Source organism: Moschus berezovskii, chromosome 4 (genome assembly GCF_049115385.1).
Source record: "Moschus berezovskii isolate FMDL1 chromosome 4, NW_MosBer_1.0, whole genome shotgun sequence".
NCBI lineage: Eukaryota > Metazoa > Chordata > Mammalia > Artiodactyla > Moschidae > Moschus > Moschus berezovskii.
This window is the reverse complement of record NC_142463.1, coordinates 93,211,709-93,235,186: the sequence shown is the minus strand read 5'-3', so window position 1 is coordinate 93,235,186 and position 23,478 is coordinate 93,211,709. Positions and strand designations below refer to the sequence as shown.

The 23,478-nt window shown below is 37.2% G+C and overlaps 1 protein-coding gene and 1 long non-coding RNA gene across 6 annotated transcripts in view; one reads left to right on the top strand and one right to left on the bottom strand.

The window, feature by feature from the left end:
• The window catches only part of LOC148778093 (uncharacterized), an 84,003-nt gene extending 81,505 nt beyond the window's left edge, over window positions 1-2,498 (bottom strand). For 2 of the 4 annotated variants that reach the window (XR_016037258.1, XR_016037257.1), the window contains exon 1: window positions 1,250-1,561. This is a non-coding gene — a long non-coding RNA (uncharacterized LOC148778093). Of the gene's footprint in view, window positions 1-1,249; window positions 1,562-2,367 lie in introns of those variants that run through there. The other 2 variants (XR_016037260.1, XR_016037259.1) reach the window with 2 other exon arrangements.
• The window catches only part of RSBN1 (round spermatid basic protein 1), a 42,836-nt gene continuing 20,778 nt past the window's right edge, over window positions 1,421-23,478 (top strand). Inside the window, exons 1-3 of one of the 2 annotated variants that reach the window (XM_055402967.2) lie at window positions 1,421-2,265; window positions 11,893-12,118; window positions 13,639-13,756. In XM_055402967.2, the coding sequence (XP_055258942.1) occupies window positions 1,560-2,265; window positions 11,893-12,118; window positions 13,639-13,756 (1,050 nt within the window). In that variant the 5' untranslated portion in view covers window positions 1,421-1,559. Of the gene's footprint in view, window positions 2,266-11,892; window positions 12,567-13,638; window positions 13,757-23,478 lie in introns of both variants that reach the window. The other variant, XM_055402966.2, reaches the window with a different exon arrangement.

Below are 23,478 nucleotides of genomic sequence, written 5' to 3'. Positions count from 1 at the left end.
GATAAGCTTTAGCCAAAGTTGTTCAATTACCAAATCTAGAAAAATAATCAACAAAATAGTAGGGTGGAAAGCGGGAGGGAGGTTCAAGAGGGAAGTGACTGTGCTTACCTATGGCTGATTCATGTCGATGTAGGGAAGAAACAAACATAATATTGTAAAGCAATTATCCTTCAATCAAAAATAAAGACAGAACAACAAAGTAGCTGTATAAACATGCTTTGTTTATACAGTAGCATTTTGTCATTTCAAAGGTCCTGTAAAACATGTACAACTTATATCCAACTAACCAGAGGTACTACTAGTTAAAATTTTTTCTATATTAGTACGGATTTGCCTTAAGAAAGTTGACCTTTCAAATCTAATTGTATATAACAAACAAGTTAGTGGGTGATTATTACAAAGGATTCCCCTTGACTAATAATGATTTCACTTAAAAAGTTTATAACTTTATGAAAATGAAATACATAGACATTTGTTCTTCAATATTGTTCATTAGGAATCCCAATGAAGACACACATCAGATGAAATATTACCTTTTTATTGTATAGTGTACTGTATACAAGAGGTGCTGAATAAATTTTCTAGTTTTTAAACTATAGTGTTCACTGAGCTGAATACTTCTTGATACTAGTGGTATCAAACCACAATGATTTTATCTTGAGTAGTTTATTGTAATCAATTACTTCCAAATATCTTTATCAAGGCGGTAAAATTGTAACCTGACAATCAAATTGTAAATAAATTTCCAGGCAGAAAACTTGGTGAGTAGTGATGATTTCTGGAGTGTGCTATGGCCGACACACTTCTCAAATTTATGCAGCCGTATATTTACGATTTTAAAAAATCTTAAGAAATTTCAAAACATACTTTTCCATCTAGAATTTTTCCGCAACTGCAGGAATGGATTTAAATAATGGATAGACTCTACCTTTCCAGGCACTAGAGGGGCTGTGACTCAATGGGAGAGGTGGGCGGCGCTCAGCAGGCTCCTAGGCAATTCTTGCACCTGCCTTGTCGCGCCTGTGCTTGTAACCATAGCAATTACTGCCCAGGAAGAGGTTCAGAAATGTCTGATTTGCAGCTCCATTCTATCTTAAAGCAAAACCGCCCTCATCTGCTATGTTACTACGTTCCCTTTTCCTCTGCATCTCATCGCTTGTCCAGGGTTGTAAAAGGCCGTAGATTCTTTTACCTCACAAAGGTTATGAGAGGAATAGCAAACGGTAAAGTAACTATGGAGACCACCTACTCCGAGTAAAATGACGAAGGGCACACGGAGACGATAATGGGAACGCGCCTACAGACTTCGAAATCTACTAACATTGTTTCGGCCGTTAAAGGCGGTTGGCGGCAACTCTCCGCCCAGCGGCGGTTGCGTCGCAGCCCGAAGCGTGACTCGGCGCACGCTCTCTTTCCGCTCCTCGGCTCGACGAGCCCGCGATGCGGCGGGGGCGCGGGGAACTACCGCTCCCGTGAGGCTCTGCGCGGCCTTGGGGACTTTACAATAGCGCTCTGTCGGAGGGGCCTGCGGAGGAGCGCCGGGAAGTGCCGCTTCCGGCATGTTCAGCTCTGGCCGAAGAATGGCCGAGAAGTGGAGGGTGGGGGAGAGACTCCAATGCCCAGCGGGCCGTGCGCGGGCGGCGCTTGCGCGATACGCGGACGGGGGGGCGGTCGGGCCATTTAAATGTGTGTTTGTGGGTGAAATGGCTGCGCAGGTCGGAGCGGTGCGCGTAGTACGGGCGGTGGCGGCGCAGGAGGAGGCGGACAAAGACGGGAAGGAGAAACCCCACGCTGGGGTCTCGCCGCGGGGAGTGAAGCGGCAGCGCCGAGCGAGCAGCGGGGGGTCTCAGGAGAAGCGGGGGCGGCCGAGCCAGGACCCCCCTCTCGCTCCCCCTCACCGGCGGCGTCGCAGCCGCCAACATCCCGGGCCGCTGCCGCCCGCGAATGCAGCCCCAACCGTCCCAGGCCCTGTTGAGCCTCTGCTCCTGCCGCCTCCGCCGCCACCTTCGCTGGCACCCGCCGGGCCCGCTGTCGCCGCCCCGCTCCCGGCCCCGGGCACCTCGGCCCTTTTCACCTTCTCGCCCCTGACGGTGAGCGCAGCCGGGCCCAAGCATAAGGGCCACAAGGAGCGGCACAAGCACCATCACCACCGCGGCTGCGATGGTGACCCCGGCCCCTGCGCTCCGGGAGAGCTCAAGCACAAGGACAAGCAGGAAAACGGCGAGAGGACAGGAGGGGTGCCTCTGCTCAAGGCCCCCAAGAGAGGTGAGAGCAGCCGAACTGCCCCGAGCTCGGGCTCTATCTGGGTCTCTCTGTGTTTCGATATCCCGCCCCTTTAATCCTGAAAGACGCCTGCCCTCCGCTTACCTCCTGCTGCTCTACTCCCCTAAGCCCACTGGGGTGGACCCTGGATTTCGAACCGTCGACACCGTCTGACCTACTTGAAGCTTCTTGCTTCGAGGCCGAGCTGTCAGTTACTAACCCCCTACCATTCCTCCCTCCCGGAACCTTTACGTTTGTTTTCAAAATCGCCAGGGTTTCCGCGCCGCGCGATCCTTGGCATGGGATAGTAGGTGGGGTATTAAAAACTGTTTAAAGTAAAGGCTTGTCGCTAAAATGTACCCCCCCCCAATATTAACGAGTATGGTTTGGGGCTCTTAAGGAATTTGAGTTTTTACCGAGATTAATTAGCTCGACTCACAGGCTGCCTTAGCTTTTGAAAAATGAGATATCAAACACAGTTAATCTTGTTTGTTTTTTTTTTAATGTGGAGGTAAAAATAATTTTTAATTTTCAGAAAAGGGTTTTCTCTCCTCTTTTGATCCTGGAAAATAGAACCAGCCGAGCCTCTGAAAAGTGGAAATGTTCAGTAGGCGATAGTAGAGCTAAGAATTCCTGTTGCATTTTAATTTACCTGGCACAACAAATTGAGAATTTATTTATTTCCAGTAAACTTACTAAAGTTAAGAATGTAGTCCAGAAAATGTAGGACTCTACTAAGTGAGTGTGGGTTCTAGAGAAATTAGATTCACAAAAATTGCTGTTTTCCTATTCAAAAGTACCTGTAGCATTTATTTTCATTCTCTTTAGTAAAGGGAGGGGGGACGTGGATAAGAATTTTGATTATGCCATGTATTTCTACTTTGTAGATGATTGTATGTAATTTCTTAGCGTTATCTTCTGAAAAAGAGTTTTAAATACTTCTGTGTTCTTAGTACTGGGGCAGTTGAGTTATGTGTTAATGAACTAGTCTTTCATTCTCAGGTTGGATGAGTTTTGGATTTCTTAAACATATTTGGTCTTAACCTAGGGCTAATTATTTTGTTTTGTGATGGTGCAGTTTGTTGCAAATGATTGCTCAGTAAGTTTTTATTGAATTAGATTTTTCTTCCTTTGGTGATATCTAAGTCTTATCCTGAGAAATAGAACTTGTGCCAGACCGACAGGAGTGCCAGTTTCCACTACCAGTATGCAATAATCTTGCTCTGTTTTATTTTTACCTTTATTTCTCACTTTCTCATTTCATGTGTGTATGTGTTCTTGTGGGTTTTAATTGTACAGAGCCAGAGGGAATCTTAGAGATTATCCAAATCAAATTTGTATTGTAGAAGAGTGAAAACCCAGGCCTAAAGTAGTCAAGAGACTTGTCTAATCTAGTCACAGTTAATTAGTAACAAGTGCCAAAAATTTTTTAAAAATCATTGGCATAATAGGGAGTAGAACCCAGTTCTCCTGAATCCTAGTTCAAGCTTCATCTTCCAGCTGCATGGTGTTGCTTTCTCATATTGCTATTCATTTTTTCCAGTTCTTTGCTTACCTTTTCCCTCTTCTTTGCCATCAGAGTGGCAGTAGCTAGCTCCATTTAGAATTTCTGACTTTGCCTCCTTTTATGGGGGAAGTGGCAAATGCATGTATAATAATTCACAGTGTGTGTCTCTGAATATTGCAGAGGCCGTGTCTTAAAAAACAAACAAAAACAAACCTTTAACCCAGTGCTGCCTCCCAGAACTTTTTTCCAGTGATAAAAATGTTTTCCATAAATGTGTTGCCCAGTGTGGTAGCCATTAGTACGTGGCCCTTCAAACAAATCTTGAAGACTTGGCTCATGTGACTGAGGAACTGAATTTTTAATTTTATTTAATTCTAATTATTTTTTAATTAAATAGTCTTCCTTTCAGCTAGTGGCTACCACATTGTACAGTGCAGCTCCAAGCATTTGTGGTTTGCCAATATGTGAAGAAGGAAAAGTGGGTTATAGTGAGGTCATTTAAACATTTTAACTTTTTTAAAGATTGAGATATAATTGATCTATAACATTATATTATTTTTAAGTATACAAAGTAATGATTCAGTATTTGTGTACATTGCGAAATGATCACCACAATAACTGTGGTTTAAACAGTTTGACTTTTGAATGAGACTTCGTTTATGTATTCTGGAGGGAAAGCTTCCCTGGTCAGATACATTGGGGGAAAAACAATACAATAGACTTCGAGATACATGACATACACTGGCATTTTAAAAGTTCTGAGAATCTTACAGAAAATAAACTGGTTTAACCTTTGTTTAATCCAGGCTTTTGCACAACACTTTGACGAATACCTTTTGTTTTCCCACTGAATATCTTTATACTTGGTATAGTGATATGCTGGAGGCCTGCCTCTGGAATCAATCTGAGTGTAAATCATGGCTCTACCATTTACTGTATGACTATGGACAAATTACCTTAAGCTCCCTCAGTTTCAGTTTTCTTATCTGTAAAATAAGGTTGAGGTATTTCTTTTGTACGATTGTTTGTAGCTTAAGTGAGACACTATGTGGAAAGCACTTAAAACAATGTCTGGCTGTTACTAGGTACTGTTAAAGCTGCTTTTTGTTATTTTGTCATGCTTGGTCCTTGAAACAACTCTAAGGTTAATCAGGAGAGTTGCTGGACCCTTGTTATTTATAGAACTATATCTTTCCTTATCCTCAGATTTTCGGGCACTCTTTTAACTTATTTTGAGATAATTATATACTTACAGGAAATGGCAAAAATAATACAAGGAGGTCTTTACCCTACACTAATTTCCTCCAGAGGTTACATCTTACATAACTATTATATAATATCAACATCAGTAAAATTAGCATTGTTATGATGATGTGCGTATAATTTTTGCTGTTTTAACAGTTGTAGATTAGTTTAACCACCACTGCAATCAAGTTACAGGACTATTCCATCACCACAGAAATCCCCCTTGTGTTCTGTTTTTGTAATATTAGAACTTCCTGTGTCTCCTCACCTTCCCCAATCCCTGGAAACCACTAATTTGTTCTCCATGTCTATAATTTTGTCATTCTGAGAATGTTACATAAATGGAATATATAGTTTGCAATCTTTTGAGATTTTTTTCCACCCAGCATGTCCTTGAGATCTGTTCAAGTTGTATGTATCATTAGCTAACTTATTTTCATTGCTGAGTAGTGTTCTATGGTATGGATATGCCACCGCTTAACTAGTGACTTGTTGAAGGACATTTTGGTTGTTTCCAATTTGGCCATTTTGAACAAGGCTTCTGTGAACTTCATGTTCAGGTTTTTGTGTAAACGTGAATTTTCATTTCTCTGTGAATGTAGTTGCTGGCAAATGTATGTTTAGGTTTTGTTTTTCAAAGATATGGCCAAACTATTTCTTGAAATATCTGTACCATTTTACATTCCCACCAGCAGTGTATGAGAGATCTACTCTCTCTACATCCTTGCCAGTATATGGTATTGTTACTATTTTTATTTTACTGTTTTAGTATGTGTAATGATACCTCACCACGGACTGAAATTGCATCTCCCCAATGGCTAGTGATATTTAACACCTTTCCATGCCATCATTTGCTGTCCATATAGTCTCATCAGTAAAATGTCCCTTTATGTCTTCTGCCCATTTTCTATTTTATTATTATTTTTTGGCTTTTTTATTTTTGAGTTTTGAGAATTCTTCGTGTATTACAGATTTGTATATCCTTTATCAGAATAATGGTTTGCAAATATTTTCTCCCACTCTGTTATTTGTCTTTGCGTCCTCGTAACAGTGTCTTTCAGAGAGCAAATATTTTTAATTTTATTGAAGTTCAATCTGTTGATTTTCTTTTTTGGATTATGCTTTTGGTGTCACGTCTAAGGTCCCAAGACCTCGGTCCCAAAGATTTTCTTCTACTGTTTTTCCAAAAGTTTTATTTAATGTCAACTTTTACATTTGAATCTCTGATCCATTTGAGTTAGTTTTTTATAATATGTGTGGTTTAGGTCGAGGTTCATTTTTTTTGGCTTATGATATCTAATTGCTCCAGCACCTTTTGGTGAAAAGACTGTGCTTCCTTCATTGAATCACTTCTGTACCTTTGTCAAAAATCAATTCCACTGCTTATTTTTGTATAACCTGTGAGCCGAGAATGTTTTTACACATTAATTGGCTGGGAAAAATATATGACATGTGAAAATCATATGAAATTAAAAATTCAGTGTCCAGAAATAAAATCTTACTGGAACACCACTCTTCTCATTAGATGTATTGTGTACATTCAGAGTTTTTGCACTGCAGCAGTATAGGCAGTAGTTGGGACAGACAGTGTGACCTGCAAACTTACTTTCTGGCTCTTTGTAGAAGTTTGCTGATCTCTGAAGAAGGCCATGCAGCTAAGAGACACGTTTCTGCATACCAGCCCAACAGTACTCAATCCAAATTCGTGTATGAGTTAATTATGAATTTTGACTCAGACATTTAGAGTTGCTCAGGCTTCCCAGGTGGCCCTAGCGTAAAGAATCTCTGCAATGCAGGAGACGCACAGTTCAATCCTTAGGTTGGGAAGATCCCTTGAAGAAGGAAATGGCAACCCATTCCAGTATTCTTGCCTGGAGAATCCCCATGGACAGAGGAGCCTGTGCGGGCTACAGTCCATGGGGTCGCAAAGAGTCAGACACGACTGAAAGACTAAGCACAGCCCAGCACAGCACATACAGAGAACTGAGATAAATAATCTCATTTATCAGAGCAATACCTTCAGGGACTGATATATTTCTTTACTCACCTAGAGAGGGATGAAGAAGCCTTTAAGGACATATTTACATAACCTTAATAATGTTATTTTTGTGATTATGCTGAATTATCATGTAGTGGGCACTCAGTAAAATTGCTATTTTTTGACTGTGTGATGCTCCACTTATTTATTTAAGGTTCTTCCAGGTCACCTCAGGTCTGTTGATTGTAGTTAGATAATTTTAATTTTATCATCTAGGGAGAATAGATCTAGGGAGAATAGGGAGAGAGAAGGCAGAAAGAAGAATTTTGGGGTCAGACAGGTAAAGAGTTTAAATCTATTTTGTCACCTGTTCCCTTTGTGACTTAAGTAACGTGGGCCTCCCAGGTGGCACAGGAGAGGTGGGTTTGATCCCTGGGTGGGGAAGATCCCTGAAGAAGAAAATGGCAATCCACTGCAGTATTCTGACCTGGAAAATTCCATGCACAGAGGAGCCTGGCGGCTACAGTCCATGGGGTCAGAGTCAAACATGACTGAGCATACACACACGCAGAAGTAACATATCTTGTTTCAAGCTCTGTTTTCTTCTCTGTAAAAAGAATTTATGTATCTCCTTCACTGGTTAGGAGATTAAAATGAGATAAACACACATGATCCCTAGCAGGCACTTAATGAATAATAGTTTTCTTCCCTCTTTCAAAGATATCCCCTTTTATGTGATTCTCTGTGGCCCACCACTAGCTCTAGTTTTGATATCCCAGAATTATTACCAGTTATTTCAAGGAATGTTATAAAATATTATTATGAAAGAGATAAAGGTGTTGAGAGAACTTACTGTGTGTCAGATACTGTAACGAGGGCTTTATATTCATTGTCTCATTTAATTCTTACATAACTCTGAAATAGATACTAGTATTAATAATGTTTTATGTGGTAAAATTAAGGAAATTTATGAGCTTTCCCAGAGGTGTTATGTATCGAGTATTTGTCATGTTTTGGAACTATTCTAAATACTTTATATGCTTTGTTTCATTTACTTTGCACACTGATTTAATGAGGAGCTACTGTACTTTTTTACCAATGGGAAACAGGGTAGTAATACAAAGAAATTAACTTGGAAAGGTAATACTGTTAGGAAGTGTTGGGACAGGGATTCAAATCTAGCCAATCACTTTTTTAAACACCATAATTAGAGGGGTTGTGGGTAAAGCATGGCAGTGTTATTAAGTGTACAGTGATTACTAACATGATGGCCTTCCAAATCTGCAGTTTTTTATTTTTCCTTTTGAGTCAGGTTTTTATATGGAGCTGGAAGAACTCTTAATAAGACCAAAGAGTATTTATTTGAGGTTAGCCTTTATTCTTTATTATGATTAGTAAAATATTAAAAAAAATTATAATTGTTTTGCTTTTGCTTATCCATCATGATTTTTAGAAATTGAGGATATTACCTGTTTTTCAGTTCTAAGCTGTAATTCAAGCATAAGAATGGTGTTGATGGATTTAAATTTTGTAATGTGAAAAGGTAATTTTTTTGCATTAATGAAGGCTTTCAATAGTGATGTTATATAAATGGTACTATTTAATAATTGATAATATATTAATGGTATTAGCATATATAAGGATTTTATGGATAGTGTCATGTATTAATCTATAGTTATAATGCCCTTTTTAAACAGACAGCCAGCAGTTTATCTCTCAAATGTATATCTTCCTCTGTAGTATTACATACTTATCTTTAATCTGATGACAATAAATAATAACTTTTCCGCTGTAGGGAAATACACTTGAATACGTTCTCTGGAAAACTAAAAACTCTCTACTAGAAATGGAAGGATTGTGAAGACTTTAGACATTGCCCTTTTTAAAAAATTGATACGTAATCGACATATAACATTGTGTAAGTTTAAGGTATATAGCATTGATTTGATATTTATTGCAAAGACATTGACTTATAAATAACATTTTTAATGAAAGGCAAGATAACTTTGGTATCCTTCTCTAAAAGCAACAGTGACTAACTTCCTGTAATAACCTTGAACAATTTCATATATGTGTGCTATTCTTAGTAGTTGCCGTCACAATAATACAAAAATAAATTTTATTCATGAAAATTCATAGTATGATACAGGTAGTCTCACATTTTTCTATAAATGCAGGCTTTCTTTATCTGAGGCTTAGATAAGAATCAAAATTTGAAAAATAGGATTAGTAAGGAGATTGACATTTATTTCATATTTTAAACTTTTATGTTGAAATATGAGATTGCAATCAATTTAAGGCCCTTTTCATTTCCTTGTGCAGTGGTTTTTTTTGAGATGGACTGTGTTGGACTAATTGAATGGTTCTCATATAAATGAGTTTTGGAATAAAACCCACAGAGACTTGGCCATCATAGAAATACCATTGGTAAGCTGATAGTATAGAAAATGTGTTACAATCAAGGCAGCTCCTTCTTGGTGTTAATTTCAGTGGCAGATCTAGGTCACAATTCATCTTCTGCATACCAAATGCCTCCTCTGAAGCTTAAAATAACAAGACCTATTCAGAGGTATTTTTTCTTTTTATTTTTTTCCTGTGAAATTGCCAAAACATTTAGCAGAGGATAATTAGATGACTATTTTAAAATTGGTCTAACCTTTATATTTAATGGCATTAACATTTGGTTGCTTGGGAGGATTGCCCAAATTACTGATTTGATACATGAGAAAAGTATTAGATTAATTTTATTTGGTAAAAAAATATAAATTACTAAGTATTTTAAGAATTCTCCAAGATTTAGTTACATATAAAAGATGGCCTTTCCTTTTGCAACTTTGAACAATCTAATTGCATTATATTTTGATATATGATTTCAGTTTACTCATAAGTGATGGTTGCAAATGAAAGGTTTTATTTTTGTTAAATTTTTATTTTAATTTTTATTTCTGTTAAACAGACTGAAAGTCATTTGGTATCTGTACACTTCAAAGTCTGACTTGTACATTTACATATTTTCTTTAGAAAGTTTTTATAACTATTGTAATATCTGATGACTTGGAATGATTTTGTATTAAGTAGTGTGATTTGTCATACATTTACATATTATACCAAGTAAATTCTTTACTGTAAAAGCTATTGAACTTGTTCTTCCTGGATCTAGTAGTAGGATTATTGGAGTATCAGTCTTAACACTGAATTACTGTATCACATCAGAAATACAGTTTTTGGATGGATAAATTCTATATAATAAATACCACTCCAAGCTTGAAAGATGGTCAGGACCTGTTATTTAGTCCTGTTATTTAGTCCTGAATATTTCTTTCTAGTATTATTTTCCAACTAGTAAATAAAGATGCCATTTTATTTTGGGTGTATCAACCTGTGATAATCCTTTAAAAATTAAAAGTTACTTTTTCAAAATTATAAAAGTAATGTACATTTATTGTAGAAATTAGAAAATAAAGATAAGCCAAAAAGAAGAAAGATAGACATTTATAATGCTACCAGCCTAGATAATTGCCATTATTACCTTGGTGTTTATTTCTCATATATTTTTTTGTGTTGTACATATACAGAATATATATAAATTAGTCATACTTTTTTCTCTTTAGTTCTTTTGCTTCCCTCTAGAATATTTTTTCCCTAGAAAATATGCGTAGCTTTTCTTATTACTTAGGGCTCAGCCTAAATGTCACCTTCTAAAGAGAGCTTCGCTAGCATCTAGAGTAGCATACTGTTACTTTCTAGTCCAATTAGACTATACGGTCTAGGAGAGTAGGGATAAGATCTGTTTCAGTCAGCACTGTAACTCTAGTGCTTAGAAGGGTTTCTGACATACAGTAGGTACTTAATAAATGTTTGAATGAATATTTGTAAAAATAAGATCAGATTATACATACGTTAGATGCTCTGGAAAGAAAGGTAAGATGTGTATTGCTTACAGTCCAGAGGAAAGGTGGACAATTAATATGGTAAGTTCTATATAATAGAGGAAGTACAGTGTTAAGCCCGTAGCAGGAGAAGGTATCCAAATTGGGTGAGGATGAGTTGTTGGAGAAGGCTTTCTGGAAGCGTGACAACGTAAGCATTTCATAACCTTGTAATTTGTCAGTTCTTTTCATCTATAATATAATTTATAATGGTTGGGTAGTATTTTATCCAGAGTTTAATGTAAACACCAGAGTTTGTATGTAAATACCAGAGTTTAATCCATATCCTGTTGTTAGTCATTTAGGGGATTCCCTAAATAACACTGCGTCCATATCTTTATATGTCTTTTCTTAGTTATTATTTTCTTATTTTCTTTGAGTAATTTTTACTTGGGGTGGAGTTTATGGGGCCAAGAATTATACATATTTTCAGGGCTTTGTACATATTCATTTTGGGGATACCGAATTGCCCTTCATGACAGTTGTACCAGTTTATATTTCTAGTAACAGTACATGAGAATGCCACCCCCCCAAACTTGCCAGTTTGTTAGGCAAAATGATGACATTACAGCTTAATTTGTTATTGTTTGCTTCGCCTGTATGTATCATAGTAGTTTTATAGACAAACAGCAAATTATGGCAAGCTTTAATCTAGATTTTACAGTTCCTGAACAGATACTCCATACAGTATGGTATATGTGAAATTAATCATATTTATCTTTAGTTATCTTTAGTTTTGATTATAAATCATACTAGGTTATATGCTTACCTTTGCATTATTTAGCAAAGTCTTCAATCCAGAATATTTTTGTATTTTAAGATCTTTGTCTCATTTTATAAACATGTAAATTATAATGACAAATTCAGAGAAACTGAAAATAGGCTGTTTAATTTGAAATTGCATACCTTAAGAAGCTTGTATGTTGACACTAGACCTAAGTAACTAACTTCTTTTTAATTATTGTGGCCAGAAACACCAGATGAAAATGGTAAAACCCAGAGAGCTGATGATTTTGTCTTGAAGAAAATAAAGAAGAAAAAGAAAAAGAAACACCGAGAAGATATGCGAGGAAGACGCCTTAAAATGTACAATAAGGAAGTACAAACCATCTGTGCTGGCCTGACCCGCATCAGTAAGGAAATCCTCACCCAAGGACAAATCAATAGCACTTCAGGAGTTAATAAGGAGTCCTTCAGGTATCTGAAAGATGAACAGCTGTGTCGATTAAATTTGGGCATGCAAGAATATCGGGTACCCCAAGGAGTACAAACACCTTTTATGACTCACCAGGAACATTCTATTCGTAGAAATTTCTTAAAAACAGGTACTAAATTTAGCAACTTTATTCATGAGGAACACCAGTCCAATGGTGGTGCTCTTGTCCTTCACGCTTACATGGATGAACTCTCATTTTTGTCTCCAATGGAGATGGAGAGATTTTCTGAGGAGTTTCTTGCTTTGACATTCAGTGAAAACGAGAAAAATGCTGCTTACTATGCTTTAGCAATAGTGCATGGAGCGGCTGCTTATCTCCCAGACTTCTTGGACTACTTTGCTTTTAATTTCCCCAACACTCCAGTGAAAATGGAAATTCTGGGCAAGAAAGATATTGAAACAACCACCATTTCAAATTTTCACACTCAGGTAAGGTAAAAATCATTGTTAAATTATTTAGTAAATACAGGTTACAGTACCTCAAAAGTATTAACTTCATTCTGTTGCATAACACATAGTGGCACACTTTTGATTAAAATTCATGGTGGTAAAGGTGGTTCAGATTGTTCATAACTCTAATTAAAAAATGTTAACTGTTGAAATTCTTTGGGGTGTGGCTTATTACTTGCTTGGTCTAAGAAATGCTTTGTACCTGTTTTACATCCTTTTTTGTGGAACAAATTTTTATGGAAAACCAGCTTGAAAATCAATCCAGTTTTTTGTAAATTGGGTAATATTAGTGTGGATGATATGATTTAGATCTGGTCGCCTCAGGGTAACGAGTTAAGACTTATCTTTTATGTCATGATAAAACACATGAGGACATTGGCCTACTTGTCAGGTTTTTGCTGTTTTTGTTTCTCTTCTTTCAGTAACTTGTTGGCAGTCTATCCCAGAAACATACCCCATTTTGACTTGGAAGTGTCACTAGGAAGACCGCCATAGCCTCTGCTCCTTCTGCCTATGCATTGTAGTAGGTAAAGACATTTTCTGAAGCCTTGCTTGGGCAGCTAGGCTTAAGTCAGCAGGGAAACCTCTCCTTCCTAACCAGTGGTTTTTAACCAAACATTTTTTCAGTGAAGTTATTTTAGGGCATAAAAAGAAGTTGATAATGTGTCCTAGTTTTTTTCTTGCTTGCTTTTTTCATAAGGATTCTGAACATGAATGGTCAGCTGTAATTTGTATTATAGATATAAATTCTACTAGTTTAGTGGAGACTTTCACTTTTTAGAGATTTATGATTATATAACCTGTTTTTTCAGGTTATCTAATAATTTGCTGCCATTCTTTTCCTTAAGATTATTTTTTAAGTAAACAGATTTGTATCACAAGACTCTCAGCCACCTGCATTATAGTGGTTTCAAGCCACTTAGATTTTATATGAAACCTTCTCTGACTTGAATCTTTTTAGTGATTTTTACCATCCTTGCCTCCAAAGAGGGGAGTATCCAGTTTAGATTTATGAGCTTCAGAATTTCTCTAATTGAAGTTCTCTCTGCAGTAGAGAGAGCAGGAGCAGCCAATCTGGAGAGGTCGCAAGATGGGGCTGCCCAAGATGTTGGAACACGGTGTGCAATAAAGGGCTTCGTCTTGGATTTTGGCCTTATTACCACAATCAGGTACCGAAGTGCTGACTTTTGTAGTAGATTTTCTTTTTTCTTTTTCTTTTTTTTAAAAGGAGTTTTGCCCTTTGAAGGTTAAGGAATCCTATTTTTATAAATATTGGAAAAGGGACTGAAAATAATTTTCTTAAATATAGTTCTTAATTATCCTAAGTCCCTATTTAACAAGGATATTGCTGAGAGCAGAATTAATGTTCTCTATCAATTTTTTCGTTTAGAAAAATGCAGCAAATTTTCTATTCTAATCGATAGACCAAGAGACATATCTGAGAAATAAGCCAGAAACTTGGGGGTGGGGGGAATATCTTGGTTTTCTAATGGTGATTTTTTTAACTTTCATATTAGGTAGTCTCTAGTGGATCAAGCTTATATGTCAGTAGACAGTACCCAGTCTAAAGAATTGATAGAATAAAATATCTCTAAATATTCCCTGCTGATTTTTGTCCTCCAACTAATTTTTTTTTTAATGGAGCTGAAATTTAAATGACTGTACCAACAACTTACCTTGAGATTTGCTTTGAGATTTATAAAGTAGCCACTTTTTAAGAACATAACAGATAGTATTAATCATTTCAACCACCTAAGGATATTGAGGGCTGTTAAGTAAGTCTTGTGTTCCAGTGATCCTGGCACTTAATTTTATTTATGAATTTCAGTCATTGGAGAGACATGAGGTGTGGGTATGGGAGATTATCATAGCCCGTGAAGCTATGAATTTGCAGCTGAAATTTTTGGCACTTGGGATGGAACCTCACATAGTAGTTCAGATTTGTTTAGCACTTTGGGGTTTATAGAAATGCTTTCGTGTTCATATCTTCAGTTCAGTTCAGTCGCTCAGTTGTGTCCGACTCTCCGCGACCCCATGAATCACAGCACGTCAGGCCTCCCTGTCCATCACCAACTCCCGGAGTTCACTACTATTTGAAATAATCTGGGCGGGGGGAGGTAAGCAGTTTTATCTGTTTTTCATTGAAGAAACTGAGGCTTGGAGATATTCATTGTTATAACAAGGTCATGTAGCTAGTAAGTAGAAATACTGGTCAGGGGATTCCTTGGTGGCAGTGGTTAGGACTTGGTGCTTTCACTGCTGAGGGCCCATGTTCAATCTCTGGCTAGGGAACTAAGATCCCATAAGCCACGCAACATTCCTCCCTCTCCCCTCCAGAAAGAAACAGTGTGCAAACCTAAGCCATGGGAATGACAGATGCATTGTTTTACCAATACTCCTTCCCTCACTGATGAAACTAGTGCTTTTATTTGTCTAGATATCGTGGTTAGTGAAATTAAAATATCTCACTTTAATACAGTGTTCAGAAAGCTATTTTAATGTTTTTCAAAATACTCTTAGATTGTTGGAAATTAAGTGATATGAATTCTGTGTTTTGTTAAGCCTTATGAATTTCTGTTAAACCTAAAAATAAAACGAAGTAAATTTTTTATTACCTTAGAGATACAGTTAATGGAACTTATTTATAGTTTAAATATGTAGCCATGATAATTATTCATGACTATATTTCAAGACAGTTTATTCAGCAAACATTTGTTGAGAACTTATCATGTACTGCACAGTCTGTTCTTAAAAGGACTAATTGATGAGCTCAATCCTAGTGGAAGAGATGAATAAACTAGCAATTATAATACAGTTTTAAGTATTAGAATAAAGGTACACATAGACAAAACCCTGTAATAGAGGGAGCACAGTTTGTTGTGTTACCTAACTCAGACTTAAAGTGATTAGAAAGGCATTTTAAAGCATGTGATGCTTGAATAGAGTCTTTTTTTTTTATTATTTTTATTGGAGGCTAATTATTTTACAATATTATATTGGTTGGTTTTGCCATACATTGACATGAATCCGCCCTGGGTGTACATGAGTTCCCCTTCCCGAACCCCCCTCCCACCTCCCTCCTCCCCTTATCCTCCCTCTGGGTCATCCCTGCATACCAGCCCTGAGCATCCTGTAACATGCATCGACCCTGAATTGAATAGAGTCTTGAAAGAAGATTACTTAGCATAATAAGGTCATCTTAAACATGCTGCTGCTAAGTCACTTCAGTCGTGTCCGACTCTGTGTGACCCCATAGACGGAAGCCCACCAGGCTCCCCCATCCCTGGGATTCTCCAGGCAAGAACACTGGAGTGGGTTGCCATTTCCTTCTCCAATGTGTGAAAGTGAAAGTGAAGTCACTCAGTCGTGTCCGACCCTTAGCGACCCCACAGACTGCAGTCCACCAGGCTCCTCCATCCATGGGGTTTTCTAGGCAAGAGTACTGGAGTGGCTTGCCATTGCCTTCTCCGCATCTTAAACATAGTGAGTAATGAATAATAGCCTGTGCAAACATATGGAGGCATTAGAGAATGGGGCACTTTCAGGAAGCTGCAAGTAGCTTGACATGCATAGTAAGAGTACATGCTGATTGTTAAGGGCAGTTCACACTGGAGAGATAGACAAAAATCAAAGTTGTGAAGAGCTTCATATGATGTGCTTAAAACAAGTACTTTTTCCCGAAGGAAATGGGGAATCATTGGTGAATTTTAATAGCAGAGTGCTATCAAGTTATGTTTGCAAAGATTGCACAGTAGTGTGAAGGGTGAAATTGAGGAAAATGAGATTGAAAGCAAGAAGACTGGTTAGATTACTATGGTAACTAGATTGAAAATGATCCATGTCCAAACTGATATTGACAATAGAGAGGAAGGAATGAAATTTGAGAAATAATTAGAAGATGGGATTAATTGCACTTGGTGATGGAAAATAATGGAGTATTAAAATGCGGTTCAGACAAATGAGCGGACTGCGGTGACAAAGTCAATACAGGACTGAAAAAGTTGGTTTCTAGGTATTGAGTTTAGTTTGAGATGTTTTATGTTGTACTTGTGAAGACAAACAGAAATTTCTGTCTGTTAGATAGTTAGATATATGGATCTTAGACTGGGAGACATACCTATACCTAAGATATAGAAGTTGGACTATTAGCATATAGATGATCCAGGGACAGCATTAGAAATGGAAGAGATGAAACTGTGAATGGAATTCTTTGATGCACCCACATGTGTGAGGAACATGGGAAGAATACAAAAAGAAAGAAAGGTAGAAGGAAGGTTACAGTACAACTTTTCTAGGTTTTAAGCATTGATGAAGTGCTTAAATATCACATCCATATTAGGAGTCAAGCAAGATAAGGACAGAAAAGTGTTAGGTCGCTTAATTAGGAATTTAATTGGAAATATTATTTAGACGAGTGCTTTGCAAACAGTGGCCATTTAAATATTGTAAGTTGTGCTTTTTTTAAGAAGCTTGCTACTTGCTCTGTGAATAAATTTGGCACCACCAGGGAGCTTGCTAGAAATGCAGACTCTGAGATCCCTACCCAGATCTTCTGAGTCAGAATCTGCATTTTAACAAGATCCTCAGGTTATTCATATACATATTAAGGTTTGATAAGTACTACTTTAGAACTTACTGGCTCTGGCCGGAGAAAGTAAAATTCAAATGTAGGTTTTATTATGTGCAAGAAAAATTATAGCTTCTGTTACTTTTATGTAGTTAAATTATTGTAGTAGGCAAGCTAGGATGCACATGGAAGTGCTTGTTTTCCTTTACTGTTCAAAAAAAGTCAAATGTTTTAACACCGAAGGAGGTAAGTTCATGATAAATATCAGTTGAAGCTGATTCTCAAATTTGATTACTTATCTCTTAGAAGTCGATAACAGGATAATTTTGTAAAGTTGAGTTTCCAACCTAAAGTACTAGACATATATTGATAATGTGGTATTTTTATAATTCTGTAGGATTATTCAGGTCAAATTAAGTTTTAAATAATCATTGGCTGGCTAACAGTTTTGACCAAAAGTTTGTGTTTGTGGAATCTTTTGGTCAGTTAACGGAGAAAAATTAGTGTTCACTTAGAAATGTATTTCCTTCCTAAAAAACTATGGAATATATATAATTTATGATTTTTTTTTTTTTGCTTGGATGTTATTTCTGATAATTTTTAGCTACTTGGAAACTTTTTTTAAATAGTTTTCAACTTTGAAGTGTGATAGTTCTGCAATAAGTATGCACTCCTTGGTTTGGGAACCAGGATCCCGCTTGCCACTGGGCAACTGAATCTAAGAGCTGCAACTAGAGAAGACTGTGAGCAGCAACAAAGAGCCTGCATGCCACAACTAAGACCCAGTGCAGCCACATAAATAAATAAATATTTTTTTCAAAGAGAAAGTGTAGAACTAGAAGAGTGCTTTGTAGCTTGGTAAATAACTGAGACACTCTTAAGGAACTACACATCAGTGTGTTAAATAAAAAAAGAAATAAAGAGTTTAGTTAACTGACTTTATAAAACAGCATAAAAATGGTAGGTTTGTTTTTTTTTCTCTCATTCTAAGTGCAGCTTACAATAGACTCGTTTTGACTGACGCTGCTTTTTTACTGTATGTTTTAAAGTGGGAATGCCTTTCTAGTCACAGGTCACAAGGTTAGGAAGATTGCTGGCTAGCTTTTTCCTTTCTGTTTTTTTTAAACAATCAGCTCGAAAAGGCTTCTTCCTGAAAGATGAGTTCTATGCAGTAATTACTACCCTACCACCCCCCACAACCTCCCCTCCCACCTCTCCTCCCCTCGAGGTTTTTCCATATTGTGTATTTCTAGCTTGGTGTTCTACTAGGTTTTTCTTTTTTAAAAAACTGGTTGTTTTGTTTTATTCTTATAGAGCAGTTTTGGTTCACAGCAAAATTGAGAGGAAGGTGCAGAAATATCCTATATACTCCCAGCCCCCACATATGCGTTAGTTCCTCCCATTATCAGCATATCCTGCCTCCCCAACCCCTCACCCCACCCCCCTGCTCTCCACGCCAGAGTGATAAATTTAATCGCTGAATCTACACTGATAACATCATAATCACCCAAGATTCATAGTTTACATTACACTTCACTCCTGGTATTGTACAATCTCTGGGTTTGGACTAGTGTATAATGATATATGTTCATCATTAGGGTGACAGAGAGAGTATGTTCAAACTGCCCGAAAAATCCTCTGTGCTGTGCCTGATTCTTCCCTTTCTCCACTTTTAACCCCTGCCAACCACTGATCTTTTTAGTGTTTCCATAGTTTCAACTTTAAAAGAATGTCATATAGTTGGAATCATATAATATGTAACCTTTTCAGATTGGCTTCTTCCACTTAGTAAAATACGATGTGTATGCTTAGTCACTTAGTTGTGTCTGACTCTTTGCAACCCCATGGACTGTCCATGGGGATTCTCCAGGCAAGAATACTGGAGTGGGTTGCTATGCCCTTCTGCAGGAGATCTTCCCAACCCAGGGATGGAACCCAGGTCTCCTACATTGAGGGCACATTCTTTATCATCTGAGCCACCAGGGAAGCCTGCTTGATAGCTCATTGATAGCCAGTGTGATAGCTCATCATGGCTTGATCAGTTCAGTCGCTTAGTCGTGTCTGACTCTGCAGCCCCGTGGACTGCAGCTCACCAGGCTTCCCTGTCCATCATCAACTCCTGGAGCTTGCTCAAACTCATGTCCATCGAGTCGGTGATGCCATCCAACCATCTCATCCTCTGTCGTCCCCTTCTCCTCCTGCTTTCAGTCTTTCACAACATTAGGGTCTTTTCCAATGAGTCGGTTCTTCTCATCAGGTGGACGAAGTATTGGAGCTTCAGCTTCAGCATCAGTCCTTCCAGTGGATATTCAGGGTTGATTTCCTTTACAATTGACTGGTTTGATCTCCTTGTAGTCCAAGAGACTCTCAAGAGTCTTCTCCAACACCACAGTTCAAAAGCATCAATTCTTTGGTGCTCAGCTTTCTGTATGGTCCAACTCTTACAACCATTCTTTACTACTGGAAACTATAGCTTTGACTAGACAGACCTTTGTCGGCAACGTAATGTCTCTGCTTTTTAATATGCTGTCTAGGTTGGTCATAGCTTTTCTTCCAAGGAGCAAGCGTCTTTTAATTTCATGGCTGCAGTCACTATCTGCAGTGATTTTGGAGCCCAAATAAAGTCTGTCACTGTTTCCGTTGCTTCCCCATCTGTTTGCCATGAAGTGATGGGACCGGATGCCACCGTTTTAGTTTTTTGAATGTTGAGTTTTAAGCCAGCTTTTTCACTGTCCTCTTTCACTTTCTTCAAGAGGCTCTTCAGTTCCTGTTTGCTTTCTGCCATAAGGATGGTGTCATATGCTATCTGAGGTTATTGGTATTTCCCCCTGCAATTTTGATTCCAGCTTGTGCTTCATCCAGCCTGGCATTTCACATGATGCACTCTCCTTTTTTTTTAGAGCTAAATATTAATAATATTTCATTGTCTGGATGTGCCACAGTTTATTTATCCATTCATTTATTAAAGGACTTGTTGGTTGCTTCCAGGTTTTGGCTATTATGAGTAAAGCTGCTGTCTTCTACTTTTTAACTGATCTATGGCTATCTTTATTACAAGGTGTATTATTGGGGAGCACAGCTGAAGCTTATTTAACACTCAACAGTTGATACAGGGTAACTTTACAAAGTTAAGTTTCTTATGTATTGACATAGAGCAATATATATTGCAAAATATATTCAAATATAATTGTTTCACCTTTTATAGATACTATAAATACATTTAAAAATTTAATGCATGCAAAGCTAACTACCATTTTCTCATGGGCATTACCCTCCTATGTACAAAGTGTCCTCCCCTACTTGCTTTGCCTTCTGATTTTACTAGAGGCTGGGTTTTCCCTGTTTGGCATTATGTCTTGCTTCCATAGCAGCCTTATTTTTTCCTGTTCTTTGTTCTCTACATACCTCCCTCCAGTCTCGTTATACTTGCTTCTTCCTTCTCACTACATACTTTGGGAAGTGGTAGAACTCAATTTGTTCTTTGCTTTCAAGTGCCATTTCCAGGCCAGAGTTTCTCAAACATGCCAGATCCTTAGAATAATCTGGGCTTGCTAGTTCCAGACACATATTTAGAATCTCATGTTCCACTCCTGGAATTTCTGATTCATTCTGTCTAGAGTGAGACCTGAGATAAATACTCAAGTGATTTGATTTGTGAACAGGCAAGTGTAAGAAACACTAAACAATTTCATCATTCCAAACAGAAACTCTATACCCACTTCCCTAGGATCTTCACTCACCCCCATCCCATCTTTCCCCCTTCCATTGCCCTATAAAGAAAATTGCACACTATTTTAAGTGTATTCCTGCTTTATATGTTGCCTTCATTTTAATTAAAGGAATATTTATTCTCCCAAGAAGTCAGTCTTTATGAGATTTATTATTTCAGTATATATCATCTAGTGTTTTGCTATGCATGTATGCACATATAAACAATGTTATATAACAATTTTGTGTGATTTAACACTATAAATCATAAATGGTATGTATCATTCTACACATTGCTTTGGTTCAGCATTGCTCTTTTTTTTAATGTCAACATTGCTTTTTAGAATTACATTGATACATGTAATTCTGGTTCATTTATTTTAACCACTGTGTGTGTGTGTGTGTGTGTGACTGTATCACTTTATTTATTTTCTCGTTTTTGAGCATTTAGCATGTTTGCAGTTTTGTGATCCTATTGTGTTGGATTAAGAATGTGTTTGGAGATTTATCCTGCGGTGTATATATCTTGTATACATCCCACATATCCTGTACACGTATATAGTGGGATTTCTGTTTGCCTTTTTCTCCTCTTCTGGGAGTCTGTGACTATTTTGTTGCCTTAATTCAGTGACTCACATATCTGAAAAGTCTTTTCTTCTACCATTACATTTGATTGGTACTTCAGGTAGATGTGAAATTCTGGGTTGGAGATCATTTATCTGCAGATTTATAAAGATGTTGCTCCAGTATCTTTAAGCTTTGAGTTTTGCTACTGAGAAATCCAATGTCAAGGTGTCCTGTTTTTTCTCTCTGGAAGCTTTCAAAACCTCCTTCCTATAAAATTTCAAAACATCGAGAATAATGAGATGGGTCTCTTTTTGCTTTTTTTAATTTTGGAAATAAATGATATACAAACAGGTATAAAGAATAGTAAGCACATGTATTCTCACCACTTGGCCCAAGGGCATGAAACATCACTAATGTGGTTGAAGGCCACCTCCAACCCCTATGGTTTTTCTCAGGTCTCATTGGTATGAGTCTTTTTGTTGTTCACTCCGATGAACATTTAGATTTTTTCAGTGTGGGAATGCATATCCTTCTGTTTGGGTAAATTTTCTTCTGTTACTTCTTTGTTAATTTCCTTACCTCAATTTTCCTGTCTTTCTGAAACTTTTACAAGTTGGATTGAACCTCCAATTTTCTTATCGATCCTTTTATTTTTCTTTGTCTTTTTATTCTACTTTTTGGGGAGATTTAACTATCTTTTTTTTCTCCTGTTGGTTTATTTCAGCTGTATTACTTTGTATTTAAGAGCTTGTTCTTGTTTTTTGCTTTTTTTCTTCTTTTAAAAAAATAACTTTCCTGTTTTTATTTCATGAATGCAGTATCATCTTTCATCTCTCTGATGGTATTAATTATACTTGTTTTGAAATTTTCTTTTATCTCTAAGTTGTCTCTGTTTCATCAAGTTTCTTTTTTTTTTTGTCTTAATCTTCTGTTTATGTTAGATATTTTCTTCAAACGTCTGGTGATCTGTTTATATTTAAATAAGAGTCAGTACAAAACTGATTAGAAACTTGTGAACTCGTAGGTGGGACTTACCATTTGATGATGACTGGGTAAGGAATCTGGCCATGTCATTATCAGAATACTCCAGATATTAGCATTTCGAGATCTTTTCTTTGGGACTTTTAATTTTTACAGCTAAGAATCTACCACATTTTTGCTAGAAGGGGAGTAGAGTAGCTTGTACCCCTGTCTCCTTGAATTCTTGGAACTGAACTATGGAAATAGGTAGATGATTTCATTGTTAAACTATACGGAATTTTAATTCTATCTTTTCAGTATAAAGGGTTTCTTTCACACTTCACAGTTGTACCTGTAGTTTTGTTTCTGTAGCCTCTTGTCCACTTTCTCCACAAATATAGATAGGATAAGAAAAAGCATTGGATGTGGGAGATGGAAGGTTAGTAAGTGGAGGGGTCTGACTGACTGTAAACAGATTTTAAACCAATCTTCATTGTTTTAGTTCTGTGCTTTGTTTCCCATCTTCTGTGATATTTAGCCTTTCCATGAGTTTGTAGCACAAACTTGCTTTTGAGGTATCTTCTATACTCAGTGTTCAAAGTTCTCGGTTTGCTGATTCTCCTATACATTTTTTACCTTCAGAATATTTTGATAGCTTGTATCTATCATCTTTACTTCTGTTTGAGCTTCTGGAATTTATAGCCTTTCTGTTTTACTCTCAGTTGAATGGGGTTTTGATAAGGAATAAAAATAAATCATGTTCAGTCTACCTTAACTAGCAGCCTTCTTTACCTTTTCACTACTCTCTGCATTAGTATTAAAGCATCACACAAAAGAAGAGATAAATGGAAAGATATACCACATTCTTGGATTGAGAAGAATCAACATCAAAATGATGATTCCCCAAACTGTAAATCAAACGTAATCCCAATAAGAACCCCAGTAATTGTTTTTTTCTGGGACAGTCACTTGACTTGGAAATTTATGTGAAAAAATAGATTAGAACTTTGAAAAAGAAAAGCAGTGATGGAGGAATGCCTTATCAGATACCAATATATTTTAAAGATTTAATTATTAAATGAGTATATA